We start from the raw sequence: 27,974 nt of genomic DNA, 5'->3' as shown, positions 1-27,974 counted from the left end.
ATGTCATCTTTTATTAATATATTTTTATTTATAAACACATACATACAACAAATACACATATAATTTCCACACACATAATATGCAAGCATAAGAATATGGAGATAACTGTATTGATTTAGAGTTTTGCGTTTATAATCGAATAATCCTTCGCCTTATATTTGTTATATACATTCTGCCAGAATTGAATGCGATCGTTGTCAGGATCTTGTTGCATGCTACATTTTCGATCAATGCTTAAATAGTCCAGTTTACAATCATCACCCCCCATTGGTCTCTTAACAGGCGTCCACACAATGCCCGACTCCTTCGCAATGTCACTGTTCTTTGGTGTCGGATTACCATGGCGTGCAAAGTTGGCCCACATCGCACTTAAACGTTTGGTGGTTTGTGCATCACTCTCCGAAAATGTGCTCGTATCATCTTCGACATTTTGAAAGAGATAATTTAATTCATCTCCGTGACACGCACCGTCTAGATGCTCTAATTTAAATGATCGCTTGAAAAAATCACGTCCTCCCGTGTAATTGAAGCGATAGGCATATAGTGGAGCACGTGGTTGATGAATCGCTTGTAGTTTTATCGCTAAGTGTATATCGATAAGAAAATGATAGTCTGTTAATAAATTGGCTAAACCTTGAAGGTGCTCTTGTGTAATTTTACGACCTCCGAAATAGAATTCACGAATATTTTGTACAAACGATTGTATTTCTGGATGATCGAATGGTAATGGAATATTACGAGGAACAAAGCGTGCAAGATCTCCCTCAATCTCCTCTAAATTCTGACGTCTTAAAATTGTTAAGGCTTCTGTCGAATTGTAGCCAATTATGGTTGGCATTGTGAGAGTATCGGTCCGTTGCATGAGCTCAAGCACGGGAGTGTCAATGAATGCATCCGGGCTGCTCGAATCTTCGAGTACAGGCCGTAACGGAAAAGGGAAACCACGACGTCGCTCGTCTGGTAAAAGTAGGACTCCTGTCTTTCCCAGAACTATCTCAGGAGTAACCTTTTCATGAGATTGTAAAAACTTAAGCATTTCCTTCGGATCCTTTGATTGACAACCCAGCAAATCGCAAAGGTGATACATCTTTTCCCTTGGTTTGCGTTGGAATACCCATTCCGAGTTTGCAGTGCCACTCTGCATGATAGCTTTGTGGAAAAGTTTGTGTGCATGCGATACTAATGTGTGCAGACTTACACAACAAGCTCCAGAACTCTCTCCAAATAATGTTACATTGTTTGGGTCACCATTAAAATTGGAGATATTTTCTTGTACCCAGACCAGGGCTTGCCGCTAAAGTTATGACAATAACGAAAAATTCGAATGTTTTGAAAAATAAAAATATATATATCTTTCTAACGAATATATGCATACCTGATCTTTGAGACCAGCATTGCCCCATATACCTGCCTCTGGCAAGCATGCAAACCCCCATAGGCCTAAACGATAATTAATCGACACCACAATGACATCCTCCGACACAAGACTAAGTGGCAAGAATCTAAAGAACTATGTTTATTTTTAGTTGTTATGATATTTATAACAATAAAGTTCTTACGTTTGGCCATGACCGAACAGGAAACCTCCACCATGTATCCAAACCATAACTGGAAGTGGCTGACTTGAGGACTTAACAGGAGCGTACACGTTTAGATGGAGGCAATTTTCTGAACCAACGGGCTCTCTTGTGACACTATCTCGCTGATAGCATGGGTCCTTTGGGCTTGTGCAATCCAATTCAGGGGCGTCAAATTGCTCCAATGGAACTGGTGGCTAGTGAACGAAGTAATAATAACACAAAATTAGCTATTTATTTAGAAAATGATGATATAATTATTAGTAATAATTTGACGATTTTCGCTTGCTGTTTTTCAATTTGTTAGAGAAAATCTTCTATAAGATGATCGCTTAACTGCTTTCAGTGCATTTCGCTAAAAATCTTTATAAATATACCTCGCACATGATCTCAGCACATAACGGGTCGATAGTCGATTTTTTCGTGAAATAGACGCTTCACCAGAGTAGTCTATTTCACCAAATATAACCCGAAAATTTATAAGAATCCCATTGAGAAACAAACAGAGGTTACAGGGCATATTCTAAACTATTACTAAAAGGATGCTGAGAAATAAATATGAGATGGAGGGTTTTTCAAAACTGTCAAAAACACATTTTTTTCAAAAAATATTTAACAATTATATTAAATTGTATTTGTTGTTTTAAAAAGTATAACTTTCTCTGAAGAATTAAAAAAATATTAAATGAATTTAAAAAATAAACTGCCAACAACATGCGCACACATCAAACAATTTTTCTCACGTGAAAGCTACAACACAACCCGCCAAACTGATCGGAAAAAAGTAAGCTCTTAGAGTGATATGTAACAACAAAACCTGAAAAACTGGTTGGGAAAAAAGTACTTAAGCTATTGCAGTTTTACAAATAAGTTCAGAAAAATAAATTTAGAAAATTTCAGAAAAAAATTAAGTAGTGAACAAAAAATGGATTAAAAAATAAAAAAATAAAAATGGTTTTATTTAATAGCTTATACATCAAGCTACAAACACAAGGAGATCAAGAACTTGACGTATATCTACATATACTATATTACGTTTTGTAATTTTAACAACTCCTCCAATAACTATAGGAGAAGGGCAACAAATTTTAATTCTTCGTCCAATGAAACTCTATCTGTGCTCTCATGAACAGGTTGATAAGAACTCAGAAGGCAGTTGTTCCCCGAGATAATAGAAAGAAGTCTCCATTCTGGCTTTGTAGCCGAAGCTACTACCTATTGGGCGCTCATACTGATTCGGCCTGGTGGCATACACTACGCTCCCCTACACACATTCCATTGCACAAACGCCCAGTATTCTCAGTCTGCTATGTACAGAACACGGCGTGAACCCCACAAAAGCATTAATTGCTTTCACACAAGTGCATACTACGCGGAAATAATTAACTAATAAATATTTGCATGAAATTGATTGAATTTAACCTGGCTTCACAAACCAGTAAGATTTTATATACGGATATAGTAAGATAAAACTTTAAAAGGTCAAAATAAATAATTATGGTGTGACCATTTACGTAAAAGTGGTTTCTCTACATTTGCTAAAACTAAAGTTTTTATGCAAGCACTCGCAGCAGGCAATAAGTAGGGAATTCTAATCGCAGAAAAATACTCGCGAACACTTAAAATTATTCTTTATGCTGTTATATAAATATATGTATGTGTGTATACGTTGGAATGGAATGGAGATATTTTTGTTTTTATATTGTAACTGGTCTAAATCGAAGTGCAAGCCTCATTCATTCACTCAACTGGTCTAAAACTGGTTATTTTAGAAGAATATCGGACTAGAATTTGGTTTGGCGTGTATGAATTGGCATTTTGCCGATGCATGGCCGGACACAACTGACATATCGTAGGGCATCGGCGTAGATAGAATACGAACTGGTTATGCTGAAAAGTGAGCCGGTATTACTCGTATTCTAGTTCACAACTAGTAAATATTTTGCCTGCAGGGAATTCATTGGAGCATTTTGTTTTTTTATTAAACAATAGATGAATTAGTTTAAAAATTAATAAAGTTAGAAAGTGAAACGTAAATAGGTGCGGCAGACAATAGCGATCAAGTTGTATATACTAGGTAGTTCAATAAATTTTGCGGTTCGATAAGAGAAGGAGTTGCTACTAACCTAATTTTTGTTTATGTTGTTACACTCTTCATATAAACGTATGTGAAAATTAAAGCAAATTTATTATCCTTTATTTTTTATAATTATTTTTTATATCCGAATCCTAATTATTAATTTAAATATATTATATATAAGGGGTTTTCCAATAAGAGCTGTTATTTTGATATTCAAAGAAAAATGCTGTTTTTTAATATAAATGATCGGATGTTTATTTCATTTTAAAGATGAAGGTATACCGTTAATAGTGGAAAATAACATCAGGCAAATGACCACCACGACAACGCTTACAGGACAATAACCTTTCCATGAAATTTTCCATCACCGAATTGCAAAGTGGCTGCCCTATGTCCTCGATAACCTCACGAATTCCATCTTTGAGGTCTTGAATCGGCCCTGGTCTGTTGGCGTAGACTTTCTCTTTCACGTGGCCCTAAAGAAAAAGGTCACAAGGTGTTAAATCACAAGATCTCGGTGGCCAATTGTGATCACCTCTTCGAGAGATAACACGGTCCGGAAACTTTTCCTGTAAAAGATCAATGGTTTCGTTGCTTGTGTGGCACGTAGCGCCATCTTGATGAAAATAAACGTTGTCCAGATCAATACCATCCAATTCCGGCCATAAATAATCGTTAATCATCTCTCCTGTTTAACACCTAACACCTGTTATTGGAAAACCCTTTATACCTAAAAATGTTTACAAACTATATTCACGGAATCAACTTAAGGAGATTTCTCGTGGAATTTTCTGAAAGACAGGTTTAAGGGTAACTTGAATAACTGATCCAAATCTTGACCGATTCAGACGTTCAAGGCATCACTGTAAAGGTAATTAAAAAAAAAAAAATTTTTTAATTTCTTGGAAAATTAACTTATTTGTGTCCTAATCTTTTTCGCAAGTATCAAAACTGTGTATTATACAAATTCACAACAGCAAAATTGTGTATGGTAACATTTAAGGCGATTCATTATACAAAGTTCTATTGTAAGGACTTAACTCAGGCCATTCTGAAAATGTGACAATGAAAACTCACCTGGAAGCGTAATTTCCCTAGTGGCGGCACTGCATATGGTATTCCTTGGAAGCAGTGAAATGGTTTCCCATTCGGCAGACGTTCTTCTCGTCCAACAACGACACCTTGGCGCACTTGCACTTTAACTTCCTTCGATGACTTCTACGAGTAAACACTTACAAATAATATTTCGAACTCATAAATGTATTAAACTCAGTATCCACTTACAATTTGACTATAATATTTGAGAGCACTACACGGCTGCAAGTATCTGTGAGAACGTGAAAATATATTTTGAAACATTTTAAGTAGTTGCAACGCCTGAAGTTGTCGAGTAAGTTTGAAAGAAGAAGTTGATCGGATCTCATTTCACTCTCAACTGATTTGAAATGAACTTAACGCTGACATTTTATGCACACTGCAACAAAGTCAAGTAAATTGCTCATTGTAACTAAATTGATTTACGTTTAACTTAACGATTCGAAACGACGTGCTAAGTAGTATTTATGCAATTAAAAAGCTCTTAATAATAAATTCATATCATTTGCGTATTTCAGTTTTTATTGTGGCTGAACTGTGTTTTAATTAAGTGGCAACTAATGTGGACATATTCTTTTAATGGCAGCATCGAAAGCGAAGGGAAGACAATAGGGAGTAGCATCAAAAAGGAAAGTAGATGACGCTTCATTAAATATTCCATTAGAAAGAACAAAAAGTAGAATAGGTAACTGTTGGTCCATTCTTTTTTTCTTGGTGAAAAGTTTTTTTTCTATCATCCTCTCATTTTTTTGGATGCGCACCGGTTTCGGATTGTCATTGGTTTTTGAGAGTAGAAACGAACATTGCGTAGAGTGTCATACAGGCCTTACATTGTAAAGTTTAAAAAAAAAACAGAATTTATAAAATAAAATTAAACCTCAGCACTTGTAAACAGCAGTTTTCTAAAAAGCGATCGAACAGCTTATTTTTTTGTTTAGGGCAAAACGATCGCTGAATTACATTAGCGTCAATCACTCCAAGTGCTAATGAAATTCAATGGGAAATAATACCTAGCAGGCGTACCAAAGAACTGAAGATGAAGATATCTAAATCTACTGATATGATTCTAGCTCGCTGGAAGAAGCGGTGGAGCAGGAAGGACTCGAACCTATGCCTAGTCTCTTCGCATGCATAGCTCGTCGACAACATCTGGTAAGAAAACCACAAAATTTGAGAGCTGAGATTTCGTTAAGCTAGGAACCGATATCGACTTCCCATCAAAGTGCCCCCAGGTATAGCTTTTTGGGTCAATTCTGACGCTTTACTGGCCTTAAACGCTTCGACCATCGGAGGTGCCCGCTGGGTCGAGATAATATGAGGACGCGAAGTCGCTCGGTGGTTTTTGGGGTCAAATCCGAGTCCCTGCTGCTACATGTTATTATAAATTGTTAAATTTTTGGGTCCTCCTTCGAAGGTGCTATTCAATACCCTTAGCGTGTAGCTGTCCCTCAATGGTCCCTTACCCTTATGAAGCATACGTTTAGAGCTAGACCGGACACATAGACGGGTTTCCTCTCAGCCGTACCCACACTACCAACTCAATTGCGACGATTTTAGAACATACTCTGAGGCCTGCTACGCGACATGGGCAGTCGGGGCATTAGCTCATTAGCCATTATGTTAAGTTTCACGCCAACATACTTAGATGGCAGAATACCGCAACCACTAGCTCAAAGATCGAAAATCAGAATAGTTAATTCAAAAGGCCAAGAGATCAGCACCGTTAAAGTTTAAAAAGGCCGTGAAGCCCACAGATTATTTAGCATCAGCCAGGATGCACCGTACGGAGGCGATCTACATCCTAATAACCTGTATATAATTTATCTTAATTAGACCTTTCAAACAGGCCGCAATCCTCCACAAACATATTTAACCTGAATTTTCTTAGACCTATTTCGTTTGAAGCCCGCATTGTGATACACAATATGTGCAAGTAAAAGTTATAAATAAGTCAGGCCTTCCGTACTGGCGGTCATATGTATAAAGTCTTGTTCACGATCACGCAAATATCAAAGGCAAATCATCTCTTAAGTGAATGTGATACGCTCGTATAAAATTCAACCTTTCAGAAATCATTTTGGCAGCCATATCGCATTAAAGCATTATATGAATAAAGTTGATACACGATATTGTTTTTTGTGGAATAACTACCCGACTGCTTAGGGAAGGTTGCGGTAAATATAACAGTTTTGTTACCCGATGGAAAGTATATTTGCGTGACCTTAAACTAATAGGCCTCTTCTATTCGCCACTTTTCCGCTCGCTATCTCTGTGCTCGATTAACTAGACGAAAAATTTGCAACAAAATTATCGAGTAAGATTAGCCGTTAGCAAGTATGGCTATAGCGCATTAGGCCACACTGCCTTACCAGCACATGTAATTTAAGGCAGCTCTCTTCCCGCGTTGCCGACATATGTTCATTTGTAACAGTTGCTTCATCTATTCGCCACTTGCTAAGTCTTGGCGAATATAAGAGGCCCAATATCATGGGGAGTAACAAATTTTATCACAGCGCTGAACAGTATAAAATATGGTGTAGGGTCTTTCAAAAGACGCGACCTCTGTATACAATTCGCCTTGATATTCACCTATTCGTCCAATCAGTCGTTGGTCGGTAGGTAACGAAACAACAAAAGCGAGTACCAAGGCGAGCGATTATCTTGAGCGAGTACCGTTTTGATTTTGTTTTCGTATATCATCAACACAATCTCAGTTTTTAAGCTTTTATAACCCCGGAGTTCTCGCGTCTGTACTTGAAAATTGCAGATATATGTATATTGAAATCCTCGGCTATAAGCATTCCCGACGCAGCTGAGTGAACGACACAAACGACTACTTCTATTAAAACAAAAGAGCCGTACGACTGCATCCCCACGACAGTCGATTCTACGTAACCGAAACGACCCAGTTTTATGTCCGGACGATGACTGTCACTTTACAGGGTGAACGATATGAAGTGTTACCTATTCAAAGCACCATAATTTTTTTATGTGAAATTATTTTTATTGATTTCAAAGACAAAATTGTTCAAAAATGATTACAATTTTAACATATATTCACTTTAGCTCGATATGACCACCTTTTGCCTTGACTATAGCCTTGAAACGGTCAAAAAATGAGTTGCACGACTGTGATCTTGAGGTATTTTGGCCCATTCTCGTATAATCGCTTTTTTCAGCGCATCCATACTGGCATATTTTTTAGTCCTCAACTTGCTCTCCAAAATGGACCAGATGGAATAGTCCATCGGATTTACGTCTGGCGAATTCGAAAACTATTGTGTGGACGAAATGAAGTGTGGAACATGATTTTTTAACCATTCTTGGTTCACTCGAGCTCTGTGAGACGGTGCCGAGTCCTGTTGGAACGTCCATGGTCTACGATCGAAACGTTTGCGTGCCCACGTCTCTAAAGCAGCTTCTAAAACATTTTCCCGATAATAAGTCGCATTCACTTTGACACCAGGCTCGATAAAAACGATTGGAGAGCGTCCATCAGCGGTCACTGCGGCCCAAACCATGACTTGCGATGGGAAATTGCTTCGAGTGGCCATACGTAGGCTCAAATTCTCGTATGAGCATTCGGTCAAGTAAACCCTATCGTTTTGAGTGTTTATGAACTGCTCAATTGGGAAATTTTTTCATCAGAAAACACAATGTTAGGAAATTCGCCACGTTCGTGCAAGCGCAACAACTCCTTCGCTCTTTCGCACCGAACTTTTTTTTGCTAGGGTGAAAGTTCGTGTGCTTTTTGGAACTTGTAAACCTTGACCTTGAGCTCATTTTTCAATATGCGTCGAATGCTGTCTTGCAATATTTTCAGTTCTTTGGCAATTTTTTTTCCACTTCGACGTGGATTTCGTTCAAGTCGAGCCTTCACTTTCCGAACCATTTCTGGCGTTGTTGCGGTTTTTTTTGGTCCACCCCCCATAGCGTTTTGCAATGCTACCAGTATCATTGTAACGTTTTATAGTGCGATAGATAAACATTTTATTCACTTTGAGTTGACTGAGCTCACGAACAATGGCTGGTTGTGATTTTCCTACCAAATATAACGCAATCACACTATTACGTTTGAATTCCATCACAGAAAAAAAAATTCAACAAAACTGAGACGCAAATGGTTTTGATGCCTTATGAACAATATATTGAACTGTCATTGGAACAATTTTGACGTTGATGTCATGAGCTATTTTACAGATACAAGCAGTGTGAAGTTGGTAACACTTCATATCGTTCAACCTGTAGTAGCAGTCCCCGTGCATGTATGGAAATTGCTTATGCTCATACCACTACAACAACAACATCCGTACGAATGTAAACTTTGTTGTGGTTTTAAAATTGTCGCTATATTGTATGGATATGTACATATATTAACAATAATATATATTTAATTGGCGCGTAGACCCTTTTCAGGTGTTTGGCCGAGTTCCTCCTCCTATTTGTTGCTTGCGTCTTGATGTTGTTTCACAAATGGAGGGACCTACAGTTTCAAGCAGATATTTTTTATGAGAAGCTTGTTTATGGCAGAAATACACTCGGAGATTTGCGATCGCTATTCTTTCGTATTTCTTTCTTATTTATATTTACTACGCACGCATTCGTTAGTTAGAAGTTTAAAAAAGGCTTGAAATTTTCGCCTGAATACTTATAGTAGGGAGGCCGAAATAATGCTTCCCATTATTATTAATCTCAAGCATAAATTTATTTGTGGGAATCATGAGTAACTAAATATGTGAAATTTGTTTCAAGTTTTCCTAGTTTTTCATATAAGAGAGAAATAATGTAATATCAATGGCAACATTGATTATCAAACTACAATCAGGATTAGGCGTCTTTTGTTAATATGCATTTCTTTATTTACACATTATACATACATATAAAAATTTCCACGCGTTTCACATAATATGCAAGCATAAGAATATGGAGACAACAGTATTGATTTAGAGTTTGGCGTTTATAATCGAATAATCCTTGGCCATTGCAAGTGATCAGGTGGCGTACAAATTTCAATACATGTACTTTTCAGTCTCGTTTATCGCAATGGTATACATTTTTGTTGAAACATTTGACAAATTCCATTTATTTCTCTAATAACAATTGGAGGCGACTCTTTTGCATATATTTGTCTCGCTTTTAATGGGCTGACCCAGGACTTTAACTCCTGGGCTTACCTTTGAGAAAAATAACGCTTCCGACAAAGTTTTAAACAATTCCAAAACGCATACCACAGAAATTATTTTAGGAGCGCACAGTTATTCCAAAAAAATGCTTAATTCATCAGAATTGCAAATGAAGCATTTACTACAGTTATGTCCAAGCGAAAGAAAAATTACTTTACGGATGGTAGAATTTTTGTTATTAATGTTAGGAGTAAAGGTCGCCATAGCCGATGGGTTGCTGCGAGCCTAAAACTGTAGGTCTCGCTATTTGTGGGACGTACCCCACAAATAGAAGAAGCTCGCCACAATTATTTATTTATTTTTAAGGGTTCAAAAGCTTTTGGTATTCTCACGAGAGTATGTTCTGTTTCCTTTGCACCTGTACTATATCGGTGTAACTTTTTACTGATCTCATGTCTAGTAATTTTTCATGTCAGCCCACACCTATCCAACAAGGATAGGTACTAAAATGAGTTGCTCTATCTCTAACTGATGTTCATATTATCTAAATTATATTTCCGAGTGGTTTCCATTCAATTCTCTCTTATTAATAATATTTTTTACAACTTTTTTGTTAATGCTTTAGCTTTAAGTCCCAAAAATTGGCTAGCGTTATAAAAAAAATTTAAACTTTAGACAATTTAATCCAATAAATAATAAACAAATTTTAGGTAGTTCCATTTAGTTTTGAATAGTCTAATGGAGGATATGTTCGATATATTTCATCCCAGAATTCCATGCGATCTTTGTCAGGATCTTGGCGCATACTACATTTCCGATCAATAATAAAATAGTCTAATTTAGAATAATCTCCCTCCGACGCATCCCTAACAGGGGTCCATGTAAATCCGAGCTCTTTTGCTACGTTACTATTTTGAGGAGTTGGTTCACCATGACGCGCAAAGTTGGCCCACATTGCACTTAGTCGTTTGGTGATTTGTGCGTCATATTCTTCAAGTGTGTTCAGATCATCATTCTGCAGTTGGAAGAGGTAATGAAGTTCATCTGCGTGACAGGCACCATTTAGATGCTCAAATGCAAAAAATCGCTTGTAAAAGTCACGACCGCCCGTATAATCAAAGCGATAGGCGTAGAGTGGAGCACGCGGTTGATGTATCGCTTGTAATTCTGTCGCTAAGTGTATATCGATGAGGAAATGATAGTCTGTTACTAAATTACATAGGCTTTGAAGGTGCTCTAGTGTAATTTTACGCCCTCCGAAATAGAATTCACGAACTTTTTGTGTCAACACTTTCATTTCCGGTTGTTCGGCAGACAGTGAGATGTTACGAGGAACAAAGCGCTGAAGATCTTCATCGACTTTCTTCATTTGTTTCATCGAATGCCTTAAAAGTGTAAGACCTTCTCCGGAGTTGTAGCCAATCATCGTAGGTATAGTAAGAGTGTCTCTCTGGCGCATTAATTCTAATACCGGACTACTAATGAAGGCATCTGGGCTGCTCGAATCTTCGAGTACAGGCCGTAGCGGGAAAGGCGGTCCACGACGTCGTTCATCGGGTAAGAGTAAAGATAATGACATGCGCAAAACTGCCTCAGGAGTTACCTTTTCGGGTGACTGCAAAAATTCGAGCATTGCCTTCGGGCCTTTTGACTTACAACCGAGCAGTTCACATAAGTGACGCACTTTCGCCTTCGGTTTGCGTTGAAATGACCACTCTATATTAGCGGAACCACTTTGCATTATGGCTTTATGAAAGAATTTACTTGCTTGTGAAGTTAACATATGCATCTGCACGCATACTGCGCCAGCGCTTTCTCCGAACAATGTAACGTTATTGGGGTCACCGTTGAAGTTTTCGATGTTCTCATGAACCCACTGCAGTGCAAGACGCTACAGGAATAAACGATAATATTAATATCGAAATATCTATATGCTATATTAAAAATGTACCTGATCTTTGAGACCAGCGTTTCCCCAAATACCTGCCTCAGGCAAGCATAGAAAACCCCAAGCGCCTAAACGATAGTTTAATGTAACCACAATCACACCTTCCTCCAAAAGGCTCAGCGGTAGATACCTGAAACGGAATTAGTTATATAATTTTCAGAGTTTATTATTAATAATACGTTCAAAAAAATTTAGTTTTGCAGAATTATAATACTTATACATACATAGATATACCTTATTACTGGTTGTGCATGAAGACATTCAGTAAGAGAATAAGAAATATGGATTGTATGTATTTATATAGAATAGAAGAAAATATCGAATTAGATTTATAATTTTTAAGGGGATACATAAAATTATGGGCAGAGGGAGTATTTTGAGTATATAGCAATATTCAAAGCCTTACTAATGTCACCCATACGCCATGGCACCCATAGTGTATATATGTATGTATGTATCCGATTACCAGGAATGTGGCTTCGAATATATAAAAGTTAGGGAAGGTAATGACTATATAATGGCTATTTCGAGATAATTTCCTTTGATTTCTCGTTTTCTTTTAATTATCTTATAAATTATTAGCCTTTGGTTTCAATTGGTTTTTGTATGGGATGTTCTAACCCGTTTATCTCTATAAGTTTTTGGAGCATACTAAAAAAAAATAAAAAATTTAAAAATACAAAAATAGAAAAACGACAATTGTGACTGTAATAACAGAGCTAACGGCTGTGAATCACAACAAATTATATTGGGCGAGAAAAGAGAAAGAACGAAGAATTGTCTGCTTTAACAAATAAAATTTCTGCGTTTCTTTCATTTTTCAATATATTATGTTATGTTACATATTATATATATGTACAATTTGACAGTGAAATATTGAAATAAATCAAAGTGCGGAAGAGAAGTCCAAGGAGTGGACTTGAAAAGAAGCACAAGAACTGATTTAGAAATAAACGTATACATACGTATGTACGTATACGAGGGGTGCCTTTTATATGTCGGGATTTGGCAACCCTGGTGTTGCAATCTGGCAGCTGACAGCTGTATCGCAAAGTTTGACCTTTTTTGGCTTTTACGTACTCAGAACGTTTTGAAATACCAGCGCTATTTGTGTTGTTCACAGTAACTTAAAAGATTCATCTCGGTCCAAAAATGGAATTAAATCGTGAACATTTTCGTGCGATTATTTTTTACAACTTTTGACGTAGATTAACTCAGCAACATTGCATGGATGAACTTAATTCATTTTTTGGCGATGAAGCTCCATCAAGGACCAGTATTTATCGATGGTATGGTTGTAGTTCACTCCACGACGAATTTCGTGAAGGTCATCCAAAATCAGTTGTTGTTCCGAAAACCATTGATGCTGTGCGCGAACTGATATTGCTAGATCGTCATGTGACCTATCATGAGATTGAGACAATCTTAGGCATTCGTGGGACCAGCATACATTCAATATTGCATAAACATTTGACTGTCAAAAAAATTTGTTCGCGTTGGATCCCACACAATTTGTCAATCGCTCAAAAAATACGATCGTGGGGCTTCGAAACACATCTATGACATCGTGACAGGTGATGAATCATGGATTTACGCGTATGAGCCCGAAAGTAAACAGCAGTCGACTGTATGGGTGTTTCAAGATGAGCCAAATCCAACAAAAGTTGTTCGCGCACGAAGCACTTCCAAGCAAATGGTCGCCTGTTTTTTCGGAAAAACTGGACATGTCGCAACCGTACCACTAGAACAACGCAGAACAGTAAATTCTGAGTGGTACACAACCATTTCTTTGCCAGTTGTCTTCCAAGAAATTAGAAAAACCAATCGCCAAAGACGGATCACTCTTCACCAGGACAATGCGAGCTCTCACACATCGGCTCAAACAACTGCATTTTGGAGCACCCAAAATATCGAATTAATGGGTCATCCGTCGTATTGTCCTGACTTGGCACCGAATGACTTCTTTTTACTCGTATTCCCGTACGTAAAAAACAAACTGAGAGGTCAACTTTTTCGACATCTGAAAAAGCGGTTGCGGCATTCAGAATGCATGTTCTGGAGGTACGTCATTCAGAGTGGCAAAAGTGCTTCGACAATTGGTTCAAACGCATGCAAAAGTGTATAGATCTTCATGGAGAATATTTTGAAAAACAATAAAGTGATTTTCGATTATTAAAATTTGTTTTTGTTCTCTAATCCCGAAATATAAAAGGCACCCCTCGTATATGCATACGATTTTGCTAAGCAGGCCTATCAACAATTCAATATTTAAAATCCATTTTATACTCACGCATTTCGTATTTCAAATTATCGTAACAAACTTGAAAAACTTAGTTCTTAATGCAAATCGGCAGCATATGATTGAAAGGGTTTTCGAAACACTAAATTAATGTGAAAATATGGCTTTATATAACAAACATACTTATTGCCAGTATCTGCAGTAAATCCACCGCCATGTATCCAGACCATAACTGGCAGTGGCTCCGCGGTGCATTTTGCTGGGGCATAAATATTGAGATGCAGACAGTCCTCCGTACCCAAAATTTTGTTTGTTATTGCTTCACGTTGTGGACATGGATCTCTGAAGTGCGTACAGTCTAGCAAGGGACGATCGAAGCATTCCAACGAAACAGGCGACTGAAAGATTGAGCTAAGTTTTTACATATACATACATATGTATGCACGCACACATGACATATATACGCACAAGAAGCTCTACTACCTTGAAACGCAATTCTCGAAGTGGCGGAACTGCATAGGGCACTCCTCGAAAATAATAATATGGCATCCCATTTGATAGGTGATCCTCTCGTCCGGCAATAACACCTTGACGCACTGATCTTATGATTCGTTTATAAGGCTGTTAAATTATGTATAAAGGAATATGTACGCGAATCAAATAGTTAAAACTTGATAGCTCTAAAGTAACAAAAATAAAATACCACTTACTTTTTCGCTATAGCATCTTAAAGAACTACAACGTCTATGTAAAAAAGCATACACCTGAAACATCTTTTGCACAAAGGAATATCTGTTGAACTAATTCATAGAACTAGCGAACAATTTCTACTGCAAATATTAGTTTGAGAGACGAATTAGAATATTAATTAGCTAATACTTTTGTGCCAGACAAATTTGCGCATAGAACATATTTCTGATACATTTACCGGGTTTGCTTTGGATTTATTTTTATTGGCGTACCTTACATACTTGTTTGTAAACAAAAAATGCAGAGAACGTTAATGAATAGAGAAGTCTTAATGACTGGAAAGTGTTCATTTTCGAGGGGTACTCGTCTCGCGAAGACAATTCACCATAGACAGATTTTTCAACAAAAATTAACAGTGAGGGGCTGAATTATGTAAATTTAGCAGCAGTCGATAAGAATTTGTTGGTGATTAGAAGCAAAGAATGTTAGGTAGCTTTTTAATATGACCTATATATTTGAATTTCTCCAAATCATCCAAATTATGTACATATGTTATGTCTGTCTGTCTGGTGTCTGTAAAACTTTGTTGAATTACCTTCAACTGAATCAAAATCCTCTATAGCAAACGCTTCATTACCAGGCGCACAGGAAGATGGCATATGCAAATGTAAATTTGTGAATTTATATACATTTGTGAATTTATATACATTTGCGCATATGTATATGCTGTGTGTATGTGTGCTCACCAGCCACAGCTCAAGATAAAACGGTAAAACTTCGCAAGAAATCCAGCGCGCACTCATGGCGCAGCGCACATTCATTGGCACAGCATTGTATGTACAGTAAGCTTGAAATGTTACAGGCATCTTCAAATGCTCTGATTTCAGAGTAAGTTTCTAACTGCAGATATATGCATATGTTTTGTGCACTTTTTATCATTGAAAAACTACATACGTAAAGTAATCTACTAATTAACTATTTGCCTACTATCAGTTAACATAAAATAATTGTTTCCAAATTTTATCTTAGTACATTTTAATACTGAATCAGACCTTTTTTTTAAGCTACTTGTTTTCTTCTGCAACTTACTGTATGCTCATGCGCGCACTTGACGCACATCAGCTGCGGCTGTCGAGCATTTAGAACGACATATTTACATACATATATTTTTGCATACATATGTACGATGCCGCGGGCACTCGACTTGACAAAAATTGAAGATTTATCAAATATTGGCAAATAATTCTTCGCGAAATATTCCAATATTGACTAATTTCAAATTGTCGAGAAAATTGGCATATGGGCGGCTCGTTTTATGAATGAAAGTTCTTGCTCTTAGAACTATGAGCTCGAATTTATCAATGAATTTTTTGAAGATGAGTTTTTGTTGCACAGAACAATAGTTGAAACTGTTCGGCGCCGCCGCGACTGTTCAGCGCTATGGCAACTAGAATGATGGCCGCTACGCCTGCGTCTATGACTGCATTTTGTTCTTGTAGTCGCTGGGCATAGAATTTTAGCTTTGAACGACATACGCATTTTGAGGAATAAAGCGAATGCCCTGTGTGTGCGGTTGTATGTACATGCATATGTGTATATTAATAAGCATTGTTTTGCTTGAATTCAATATTTATATTTGCATATGCCATCTTCCTGTGTGCCTGGTAATGAAGCGTTTTGTATACAGAATTTATTGATTGATCAATTGAATGTACATAGATAGATATAGTTAGGGCATCAAGTGTGCATATACGCACATGCACATACGTCGATGCATATGCAGAAGAAGTTCTTTTAGCATTTGCAGGAATTCGATAATTCGAATATTTACTCCCTAATTATTGCATGAAATATGATAAGGCGAGGCTCGTGAGGTAGGTCATGTTGCTTCAGTGCATACATATGTATGCGTGCAACACTATATTTATTAAAGATGCAATAGAACTTAGTTGTCCCATATATGTATGCAAATACGTTTCTTTGAAGTTTTATTTTATTTATTTTAAATTTCAAAGTTTGGTACTATCTATAAAATGCATACATATATGAATTATTCCCTGTAATATACATAGGTAAATTTAAAAAACTCTCGTTTGGCACAGGACCAAAAAATGCATATTCAAATGCACATAAATATGATAAGGCAATGCGTCGTGAGGTAGGTCATTGTTGCTGCAGTGCGTGTGCACATACATACATTTCTAGCACTATAAGAATTGAAGATGCCGTTGAACTTTTGCACAAATATAACTAACAAAATATATGTATATATACATATATTGACATACATATATGTACATATATTCATCAATATACCAATATGCTCTTTGAATTTTTGTCTAAAATTAATTTCGACTCGAAAAATCAGTAAAAATTTTCATCAAATTTACTAAAACTCACACAACAAAATATGTGCATTAAAGTTACTTTGATTTTAAATATAGGATTTTGGTTGTATTTGTTTGAAAATATAAATTGAATAAATTTTCGTTTATCAAGGGAACATAAAAATGCACAAGCAAATGCCTTGCAAAATGCCGTCGGCATTTGTCAATTTGATTTCATACAGAAACCAAAAACTGAGCAGAGCCAATGTACTTGTACATAATTCACTGTAATCAGGTCTGTTAAGAACTTCCCCGCTGTCGAGTTAAGCGAGGTGAAATAGTGTTCGCGGTTTCACTTCATTTTTGACAATTCACACTATTCGTAGCTCGTGAGAATTCTCTATATTTAACGTTCTCTGAAAAATGTACCAACAATTTTAGTGAACAGCTAAGACCGCGTTCACACAGAGCAACTTTTGTTGAAGCAATTCGTAACTTAGGGAAAAAAGAGGGGCATAGAGTGGCACATACTTTGTGTTTTCATTCTTTTCATTGTTGTTGCTGGCTGCAAACTAAAAACTAAAACAATTGCAGGCTACGATGGCGCATTCATTAAAGATGATGACACTAGACCAACAAAAACGTTTTGTACAGAATGTCACGATAAAAGAAAATAGAAAATAAAAGGACGAATGGCCGGCATGCAGTTGGAGTTAGATGCATTCGACGATGGGGCGAATGGAACGGCTTTACGTCATTTCATTTTGAGCTAGCAACCTAATAAATATGGCAAAAAACAAAAAAAAAAACAAATCAACTGGTCTACTGATAACACCTTAAACCCTTTCGCTACATCTTTTTATTGCGCCATCCAAAAAATCCAAATTTTTGTCTGAGTATTTATTTTAGGACCAATAACAATACAAATATTTTTTTTTTTTTTTTATTTTTGTTAAGTGCTTTTTTTTAATGTTGCCATATGGCAACAAATGTTTTGTATTGGTTTCAATCGCAAATAAACTTCTTCTGCAATCTAATGCAAGTTAACACCTTACGAGAAATTTGTTGCCATAAATGTTTTAAAGCTGCGAGCGAAAAAATATTTATATGCCAAATGACAGATTGAACATTTTTCTATATACTTTATTCAAAAATTGTTGAACACATTTGCCCAAAATGCCTCAAAAATCTAAAAATGCAAAATACAAATTTCAGAGTGAAGTGCTATATGCCAGAAGGCTTTCTTTAAAAATGTTGTATTACCGATATATAATGGGCGGTTATTATTTATTTTATTTCTGTTTAGCCATTAAACTTCAATTTTTGAAAATATTTAACAAAAAAGTTGATATTTTTTACAAGAGAGTGTTGACGGCCTTTTAAACTTTACTGCTGCCATATGGCAACAATATCGCGAAAGGGTTAATTGATTTCCTTATAAGCAACGGAGTGACCCTGTGTGAACGACACGGACAACATCATAAGAGAATTCAGAAAGCTGAATCAACAAAAGTTTCCCTGCAAGGCGATTCTCTTCAAGGTGGTGGCATTTGATTATCAACAACATTCAGAGAACGTTAAATATAGAGAATTCTCACGAGCTACGAATAGTGTGAATTGTCAAAAATGAAGTGAAACCGCGAACACTATTTCACCTCGCTTAACTCGACAGCGGGGAAGTTCTTAACAGACCTGATTACAGTGAATTATGTACAAGTACATTGGCTCTGCTCAGTTTTTGGTTTCTGTATGAAATCAAATTGACAAATGCCGACGGCATTTTGCAAGGCATTTGCTTGTGCATTTTTATGTTCCCTTGATAAACGAAAATTTATTCAATTTATATTTTCAAACAAATACAACCAAAATCCTATATTTAAAATCAAAGTAACTTTAATGCACATATTTTGTTGTGTGAGTTTTAGTAAATTTGATGAAAATTTTTACTGATTTTTCGAGTCGAAATTAATTTTAGACAAAAATTCAAAGAGCATATTGGTATATTGATGAATATATGTACATATATGTATGTCAATATATGTATATATACATATATTTTGTTAGTTATATTTGTGCAAAAGTTCAACGGCATCTTCAATTCTTATAGTGCTAGAAATGTATGTATGTGCACACGCACTGCAGCAACAATGACCTACCTCACGACGCATTGCCTTATCATATTTATGTGCATTTGAATATGCATTTTTTGGTCCTGTGCCAAACGAGAGTTTTTTAAATTTACCTATGTATATTACAGGGAATAATTCATATATGTATGCATTTTATAGATAGTACCAAACTTTGAAATTTAAAATAAATAAAATAAAACTTCAAAGAAACGTATTTGCATACATATATGGGACAACTAAGTTCTATTGCATCTTTAATAAATATAGTGTTGCACGCATACATATGTATGCACTGAAGCAACATGACCTACCTCACGAGCCTCGCCTTATCATATTTCATGCAATAATTAGGGAGTAAATATTCGAATTATCGAATTCCTGCAAATGCTAAAAGAACTTCTTCTGCATATGCATCGACGTATGTGCATGTGCGTATATGCACACTTGATGCCCTAACTATATCTATCTATGTACATTCAATTGATCAATCAATAAATTCTGTATACAAAACGCTTCATTACCAGGCACACAGGAAGATGGCATATGCAAATATAAATATTGAATTCAAGCAAAACAATGCTTATTAATATACACATATGCATGTACATACAACCGCACACACAGGGCATTCGCTTTATTCCTCAAAATGCGTATGTCGTTCAAAGCTAAAATTCTATGCCCAGCGACTACAAGAACAAAATGCAGTCATAGACGCAGGCGTAGCGGCCATCATTCTAGTTGCCATAGCGCTGAACAGTCGCGGCGGCGCCGAACAGTTTCAACTATTGTTCTGTGCAACAAAAACTCATCTTCAAAAAATTCATTGATAAATTCGAGCTCATAGTTCTAAGAGCAAGAACTTTCATTCATAAAACGAGCCGCCCATATGCCAATTTTCTCGACAATTTGAAATTAGTCAATATTGGAATATTTCGCGAAGAATTATTTGCCAATATTTGATAAATCTTCAATTTTTGTCAAGTCGAGTGCCCGCGGCATCGTACATATGTATGCAAAAATATATGTATGTAAATATGTCGTTCTAAATGCTCGACAGCCGCAGCTGATGTGCGTCAAGTGCGCGCATGAGCATACAGTAAGTTGCAGAAGAAAACAAGTAGCTTAAAAAAAAGGTCTGATTCAGTATTAAAATGTACTAAGATAAAATTTGGAAACAATTATTTTATGTTAACTGATAGTAGGCAAATAGTTAATTAGTAGATTACTTTACGTATGTAGTTTTTCAATGATAAAAAGTGCACAAAACATATGCATATATCTGCAGTTAGAAACTTACTCTGAAATCAGAGCATTTGAAGATGCCTGTAACATTTCAAGCTTACTGTACATACAATGCTGTGCCAATGAATGTGCGCTGCGCCATGAGTGCGCGCTGGATTTCTTGCGAAGTTTTACCGTTTTATCTTGAGCTGTGGCTGGTGAGCACACATACACACAGCATATACATATGCGCAAATGTATATAAATTCACAAATGTATATAAATTCACAAATTTACATTTGCATATGCCATCTTCCTGTGCGCCTGGTAATGAAGCGTTTGCTATAGAGGATTTTGATTCAGTTGAAGGTAATTCAACAAAGTTTTACAGACACCAGACAGACAGACATAACATATGTACATAATTTGGATGATTTGGAGAAATTCAAATATATAGGTCATATTAAAAAGCTACCTAACATTCTTTGCTTCTAATCACCAACAAATTCTTATCGACTGCTGCTAAATTTACATAATTCAGCCCCTCACTGTTAATTTTTGTTGAAAAATCTGTCTATGGTGAATTGTCTTCGCGAGACGAGTACCCCTCGAAAATGAACACTTTCCAGTCATTAAGACTTCTCTATTCATTAACGTTCTCTGCAACATTTTTCAGAGAACGTTAAATATAGAGAATTCTCACGAGCTACGAATAGTGTGAATTGTCAAAAATGAAGTGAAACCGCGAACACTATTTCACCTCGCTTAACTCGACAGCGGGGAAGTTCTTAACAGACCTGATTACAGTGAATTATGTACAAGTACATTGGCTCTGCTCAGTTTTTGGTTTCTGTATGAAATCAAATTGACAAATGCCGACGGCATTTTGCAAGGCATTTGCTTGTGCATTTTTATGTTCCCTTGATAAACGAAAATTTATTCAATTTATATTTTCAAACAAATACAACCAAAATCCTATATTTAAAATCAAAGTAACTTTAATGCACATATTTTGTTGTGTGAGTTTTAGTAAATTTGATGAAAATTTTTACTGATTTTTCGAGTCGAAATTAATTTTAGACAAAAATTCAAAGAGCATATTGGTATATTGATGAATATATGTACATATATGTATGTCAATATATGTATATATACATATATTTTGTTAGTTATATTTGTGCAAAAGTTCAACGGCATCTTCAATTCTTATAGTGCTAGAAATGTATGTATGTGCACACGCACTGCAGCAACAATGACCTACCTCACGACGCATTGCCTTATCATATTTATGTGCATTTGAATATGCATTTTTTGGTCCTGTGCCAAACGAGAGTTTTTTAAATTTACCTATGTATATTACAGGGAATAATTCATATATGTATGCATTTTATAGATAGTACCAAACTTTGAAATTTAAAATAAATAAAATAAAACTTCAAAGAAACGTATTTGCATACATATATGGGACAACTAAGTTCTATTGCATCTTTAATAAATATAGTGTTGCACGCATACATATGTATGCACTGAAGCAACATGACCTACCTCACGAGCCTCGCCTTATCATATTTCATGCAATAATTAGGGAGTAAATATTCGAATTATCGAATTCCTGCAAATGCTAAAAGAACTTCTTCTGCATATGCATCGACGTATGTGCATGTGCGTATATGCACACTTGATGCCCTAACTATATCTATCTATGTACATTCAATTGATCAATCAATAAATTCTGTATACAAAACGCTTCATTACCAGGCACACAGGAAGATGGCATATGCAAATATAAATATTGAATTCAAGCAAAACAATGCTTATTAATATACACATATGCATGTACATACAACCGCACACACAGGGCATTCGCTTTATTCCTCAAAATGCGTATGTCGTTCAAAGCTAAAATTCTATGCCCAGCGACTACAAGAACAAAATGCAGTCATAGACGCAGGCGTAGCGGCCATCATTCTAGTTGCCATAGCGCTGAACAGTCGCGGCGGCGCCGAACAGTTTCAACTATTGTTCTGTGCAACAAAAACTCATCTTCAAAAAATTCATTGATAAATTCGAGCTCATAGTTCTAAGAGCAAGAACTTTCATTCATAAAACGAGCCGCCCATATGCCAATTTTCTCGACAATTTGAAATTAGTCAATATTGGAATATTTCGCGAAGAATTATTTGCCAATATTTGATAAATCTTCAATTTTTGTCAAGTCGAGTGCCCGCGGCATCGTACATATGTATGCAAAAATATATGTATGTAAATATGTCGTTCTAAATGCTCGACAGCCGCAGCTGATGTGCGTCAAGTGCGCGCATGAGCATACAGTAAGTTGCAGAAGAAAACAAGTAGCTTAAAAAAAAGGTCTGATTCAGTATTAAAATGTACTAAGATAAAATTTGGAAACAATTATTTTATGTTAACTGATAGTAGGCAAATAGTTAATTAGTAGATTACTTTACGTATGTAGTTTTTCAATGATAAAAAGTGCACAAAACATATGCATATATCTGCAGTTAGAAACTTACTCTGAAATCAGAGCATTTGAAGATGCCTGTAACATTTCAAGCTTACTGTACATACAATGCTGTGCCAATGAATGTGCGCTGCGCCATGAGTGCGCGCTGGATTTCTTGCGAAGTTTTACCGTTTTATCTTGAGCTGTGGCTGGTGAGCACACATACACACAGCATATACATATGCGCAAATGTATATAAATTCACAAATGTATATAAATTCACAAATTTACATTTGCATATGCCATCTTCCTGTGCGCCTGGTAATGAAGCGTTTGCTATAGAGGATTTTGATTCAGTTGAAGGTAATTCAACAAAGTTTTACAGACACCAGACAGACAGACATAACATATGTACATAATTTGGATGATTTGGAGAAATTCAAATATATAGGTCATATTAAAAAGCTACCTAACATTCTTTGCTTCTAATCACCAACAAATTCTTATCGACTGCTGCTAAATTTACATAATTCAGCCCCTCACTGTTAATTTTTGTTGAAAAATCTGTCTATGGTGAATTGTCTTCGCGAGACGAGTACCCCTCGAAAATGAACACTTTCCAGTCATTAAGACTTCTCTATTCATTAACGTTCTCTGAAAGGCGAATGGAAGAAGAGGAAATCAAGTAATCTAATCACTCCACCTTCTATAGATAAGCGTTGTTTCCCTGTGTGCACACGGTATGATAGGCATTAGGTCTGTTCGCTAACTTTATAATAGCATTCTTGTTTTTAAAACAATATTTAAATGGAATGCTGCCAAGCTGACTTTCGATTTTCAGAGAAAATTGCGAATCCCTACTGATTTTTTTTTTTGCAACAGTAAAATCAGGGATGTTGTTGTTGTAGCAGCATAAACAATCCACGTACATATGCTGGGAATGCTGCTGAAGTGGCAGTCCTCGGCCGGATATAAATCCGGGTCGTTCCGTTTACGTAGAACCGACTGCCGTGGGAACGCCGTGGGATATTGCCGTTTGCTGTTTTTGAGACCCGCCACCGTGACGTCCAATTGTTGTAGAAATAATTTAGGTGGAATGAAATGTAAGCCCGCTTAATTCTTGAGATATTGAACACAGAAAATACCAATACAAATTTTCAATCTTTCGTTTATGTTTCAAAATCTCGAGACTTAAAAAATTGATTTTGATGAAAAATTCTATAGTACAACTCCACGAAATAAATAAATGACTACATTTTTTCGTTTCCACGCCAGCCGGTTCTACGTTACCGAAACGACCCGGATTCGTATCCGGCCAAGGACTGTCACTCCAGCAGCATTCCCCGTATGCAAGCATGGGGAATGTTTATGCTGCTACAACAACAACAACAACTAAAATTTTTCAACGTGAAATCGTGAAATTTTTTCAATATGAAATCTCGTTTAAATATAAAAATAGAAATTCTCGAAATATTTTGTTACTATTTTTCAAACTGCTTTTACGGCGCTTGAATTTAATTTTGGTTGAATTTTAACGAAAGCTTAAATATTATGGATTTTTTTCAATATATTCAGAAAATTTCGGTATTTTAAAAACATAAAAACATAAAAAAATATATTTCTTTTTAATGTTGCAAAATATTTTTGGCGGTTTCATATAAAATCCATTAAGATAGTTTCGATATGCGGCTAAGTTTTTGATTTTGAATAAAAAGAACATTTCTAACATATTTTTTTGTAATTAAAGTCTCTTGTTACAGTAGAAAAGCGTAACTGCGTAAATAAAAAATAAATAATTGGCGCGAACACTTGCGTTGGGTGGTTGGCCGAGCTTCTCCTCCTATATGTGGTTTGCGTCTTGATGTTGTTTCACAAACGGAGAAGCCTACAGTTTTAAGCCGATTCCAAACGGCAAATGGTTTTTTATGATGAGCTTTTTTCATAGCAGAAATACACTCGGATTTTTGTCATTGCCTGGCGAAGGGCGACCGCTATTACAAAAGACGTTTTCTATTATTTATTGTTCATGCACGGAGATTCGAACTAAGGCACTGCCGAGTGGTAGTTAGGCACCAACCAATTCGGCTGCGGCCGCCTTAAATCATTATTTTTTATAAATTTATTCTCTACGCATATACAGAGGTCGCAAAATTATTTTTTAAATAAAATTTTTACCTTTACTTTAAATAATAAAAACTAATTTACATTAGGTCTAAAAATATTAGAACAACTTAACATGTAATTAAAAATGGTGAATCTATTCAAGGTGACAGCAATAGTGCAAAACCAAAATTAATTGTCAAAACAAGGTGATAATTTCTAAGGCGGAAGAATTCGCTGTGTTGTTTGTTGATGATTGGATCGAAAATCCAAAAAATATCGTGAATCAGCTTTAAATGCTCTACTGTAATTTTTTTATAAATGCACATGGAAGCAAATATACATATGAAGAGATGCCGCAGCCAGTGGAGCCCACGGCAATTATTCGCAAAATGACTTGAGGAATTTGATGAGGTGCATATATCGCTACATTACCATCTATACGAGTCTATTAGTACGGCTGAATGGAAAATTGTGCACAAAGTTGCTTACAATCGCTTTCATTCCCGTTCCAAAACACACTTTCTTTTTATTAAAAATTAATTTACCCAAAAATATGCTAACATAATTTTACAGTTTTCAAATTGAAATGGAAACAAACAAAATGTAAATAAAGACAAGACAAATAAATATTCAATCGGCTGTTCTACCGATACCACCTTGAATAGATTTGAATCGATTCAACCCCTTGAAAATCTTAAAATTTCAAATTTAGCACATTTAAAATAACAAAACACAATAAAAGCAATAAAAAGTATGAACCCTACATATACAAACATATATGTACATATATACACGAATAACAAAATTGCACTCTATGCAGAAATCAAATCAATTACACAAGTATTTTTAGTGCCAGCACTATGTATCTTTACTTATAAAATTGTCCGCAAGGCTAATTGGTTTAAAAACCATTTATTATGTTTCTCGTTATCATAACTTTGCACTAAGGCGTGAATAATCCAACGGTGGGTAATTGCGATATATTTCCTCCCAGAATTCCATACGATCCCTGTCGGGGTCACGTTGCATCCTACAATCTCGGTTAATAGTTAAGCAGTCCAAACCAAAGTCCTCCCCATCAGTTTTTCTTAACGGTGTCCAAGTAAAGCCCAACTCTTTCGCAACCACGCTTTCTGGTGGAGTGGGGTCACCATGGCGAGCAAAGTTAGCCCACATTGCGCTAAGGCGTTCAACATTTAACCTATCGCTTTCTTCAAATTTCCTGGGATTTACACCAGGTGCTTGAAAAAGGTAATGTAATTCGTCTGCATGGCACGCGCCAGGTATGTGTTCTAAACGGAAAAACCGCTTATATAGATCCCGTCCGCCACAATAGTCATACCGATAGAAGTAGATGGGTGCGCGTGGCTGATATTGCAGCTGCAACTTCACAGCCACTCGCAGGTCCACCATGAAGTGGTAGTCAGTGAGTAAGTTAGTCATAGCATCGAACATCTCATGTGTAATTTTGTGGCCATTAAAGTAAAAGGTGCGTAATTTTTCTGCCAACGAATGCATTTCTTTGTGATCAATAGGCAGAGGTATGTTGCGTGGCACAAAGCGCGTCAAATCTTGATTTATTTCTTCGATTTTACGTACCGCATTTATCAGCATTAAAATGCCTTCAGCTGAATTGTATCCCATAATAGTTGGCATTGCCAAAGTGTCTGTTTGGCGCATTCGTTCCATTACTGGCATGCTAATGAATTTATCAGAACTGCTTGAATCCTCAATGACAGGTCTAAATGTGATTGGTAGACCACGACGACGTTCATCAGGTGAAAGTACGGGAAATGTATTAACAAGAACATCCAATGCGGTAACCTTTTCCTTAGATTGTAAAAAATTTAGCATTTCTTGTGTATTGCGTGATTGACAGCCGAGCAATTCACAAAATCGACGCACTTTTTGCTCGGGATTTTGCTGGAAAACCCACTCCATATTAGCGGTGCCACTTTGCATAATCGCTTTATGAAATAATGTGTGCGCGTGAGTAGCCATTGTGTGCAAATGAACGCATGCAGCGCCAGCGCTTTCTCCGAACAAAGTAACATTATCGGGATCGCCATTAAAGTGAGCGATGTTATCATGAACCCAATGCAGTGCTAGACGCTGTAGACAAAAAGTTATGAGCATCAAATGTATGGAAGAAATATTATGTTATATTTTAGATTTACCTGATCTTTCAGACCCGCATTTCCGAAAATCCCTTCCTCGGGCAGACACAAAAATCCCCAAGCACCTAAACGATAATTTAGTGTGACTACAATTACATCCTCACTAACTAAACTTAATGGCAATGTGCTGTAAATAGTTATAACGACGGATACTATCAGATTTTAAATGAAATAAGTTACCATTTCAGTCCTCATACACTTACTTTTTGCAGGAACCAAAGAAAAACCCCCCACCATGTATCCACACCATAACTGGTAGTGGCTTCTCTGTACGTTTCGCGGGAGCATATACGTTGAGATGCAGACAATCCTCCGAGCCCACAACATCATTTGTCAGGGGTTCTCGTTGGTGGCATGGCTTTCTCTCGCGTGTACAATCTAGTTGAGGTGTATCAAAACGTTCCAAAGGCACAGGTGACTGAAAAGAGAAGTATTATATAAAACCAAATATTAATTTGTTTTAATTAGTTAACAAGTAATTACCCTGAAGCGCAAATTGCCGAGCGGAGGCACTGCATATGGTACTCCCTGAAAGCTATAATATGGTTCACCATTCGGTAGAATATTTTCCCGCCCAACAACAACACCTTGTTGTACCTGTACCTTGACCTGGTCCGAAGTCTGCCAAGAACATGCAAGTTCATCAACAAGAAAACACAAATTAAATCAAAGCTTTTAACTTACCATTTTGCTAAAATTTCTTAAAGCAAACTGCTGCACCCGGCGCGTGCAGACAGGTGAAAACCTTCCCCGTAGATAACACCTTCTCAACATCGCGTTACTATGCCAACGTAACAAGTTGCA

General features: G+C 36.4%; 2 protein-coding genes across 2 annotated transcripts; both read right to left on the bottom strand.

The window, feature by feature from the left end:
* On the bottom strand, positions 1-27,974 carry LOC129244191 (uncharacterized). Its single transcript, XM_054881804.1, has 12 exons — positions 27,855-27,974; positions 27,654-27,791; positions 27,374-27,588; positions 27,171-27,297; positions 25,931-27,105; positions 11,827-11,953; positions 10,780-11,766; positions 4,942-5,076; positions 4,735-4,875; positions 1,560-1,774; positions 1,376-1,502; positions 1-1,294 (listed from the first exon to the last, which is right to left on the bottom strand). The coding sequence occupies exons 1-12, from the start codon at positions 27,942-27,944 to the stop codon at positions 116-118; spliced, it is 4,656 nt and encodes a 1,551-aa protein (XP_054737779.1). The 5' UTR covers positions 27,945-27,974; the 3' UTR covers positions 1-115.
* Positions 9,625-14,940, bottom strand: LOC129245945 (esterase B1-like). Its single transcript, XM_054884399.1, has 5 exons — positions 14,773-14,940; positions 14,546-14,683; positions 14,246-14,460; positions 11,827-11,953; positions 9,625-11,766 (listed from the first exon to the last, which is right to left on the bottom strand). The coding sequence occupies exons 1-5, from the start codon at positions 14,833-14,835 to the stop codon at positions 10,582-10,584; spliced, it is 1,728 nt and encodes a 575-aa protein (XP_054740374.1). The 5' UTR covers positions 14,836-14,940; the 3' UTR covers positions 9,625-10,581.

Source organism: Anastrepha obliqua, chromosome 4, assembly GCF_027943255.1.
Source record: "Anastrepha obliqua isolate idAnaObli1 chromosome 4, idAnaObli1_1.0, whole genome shotgun sequence".
In the NCBI taxonomy this organism is placed as follows: domain Eukaryota; kingdom Metazoa; phylum Arthropoda; class Insecta; order Diptera; family Tephritidae; genus Anastrepha; species Anastrepha obliqua.
This window is presented reverse-complemented; position numbering and strand designations above follow the sequence as displayed.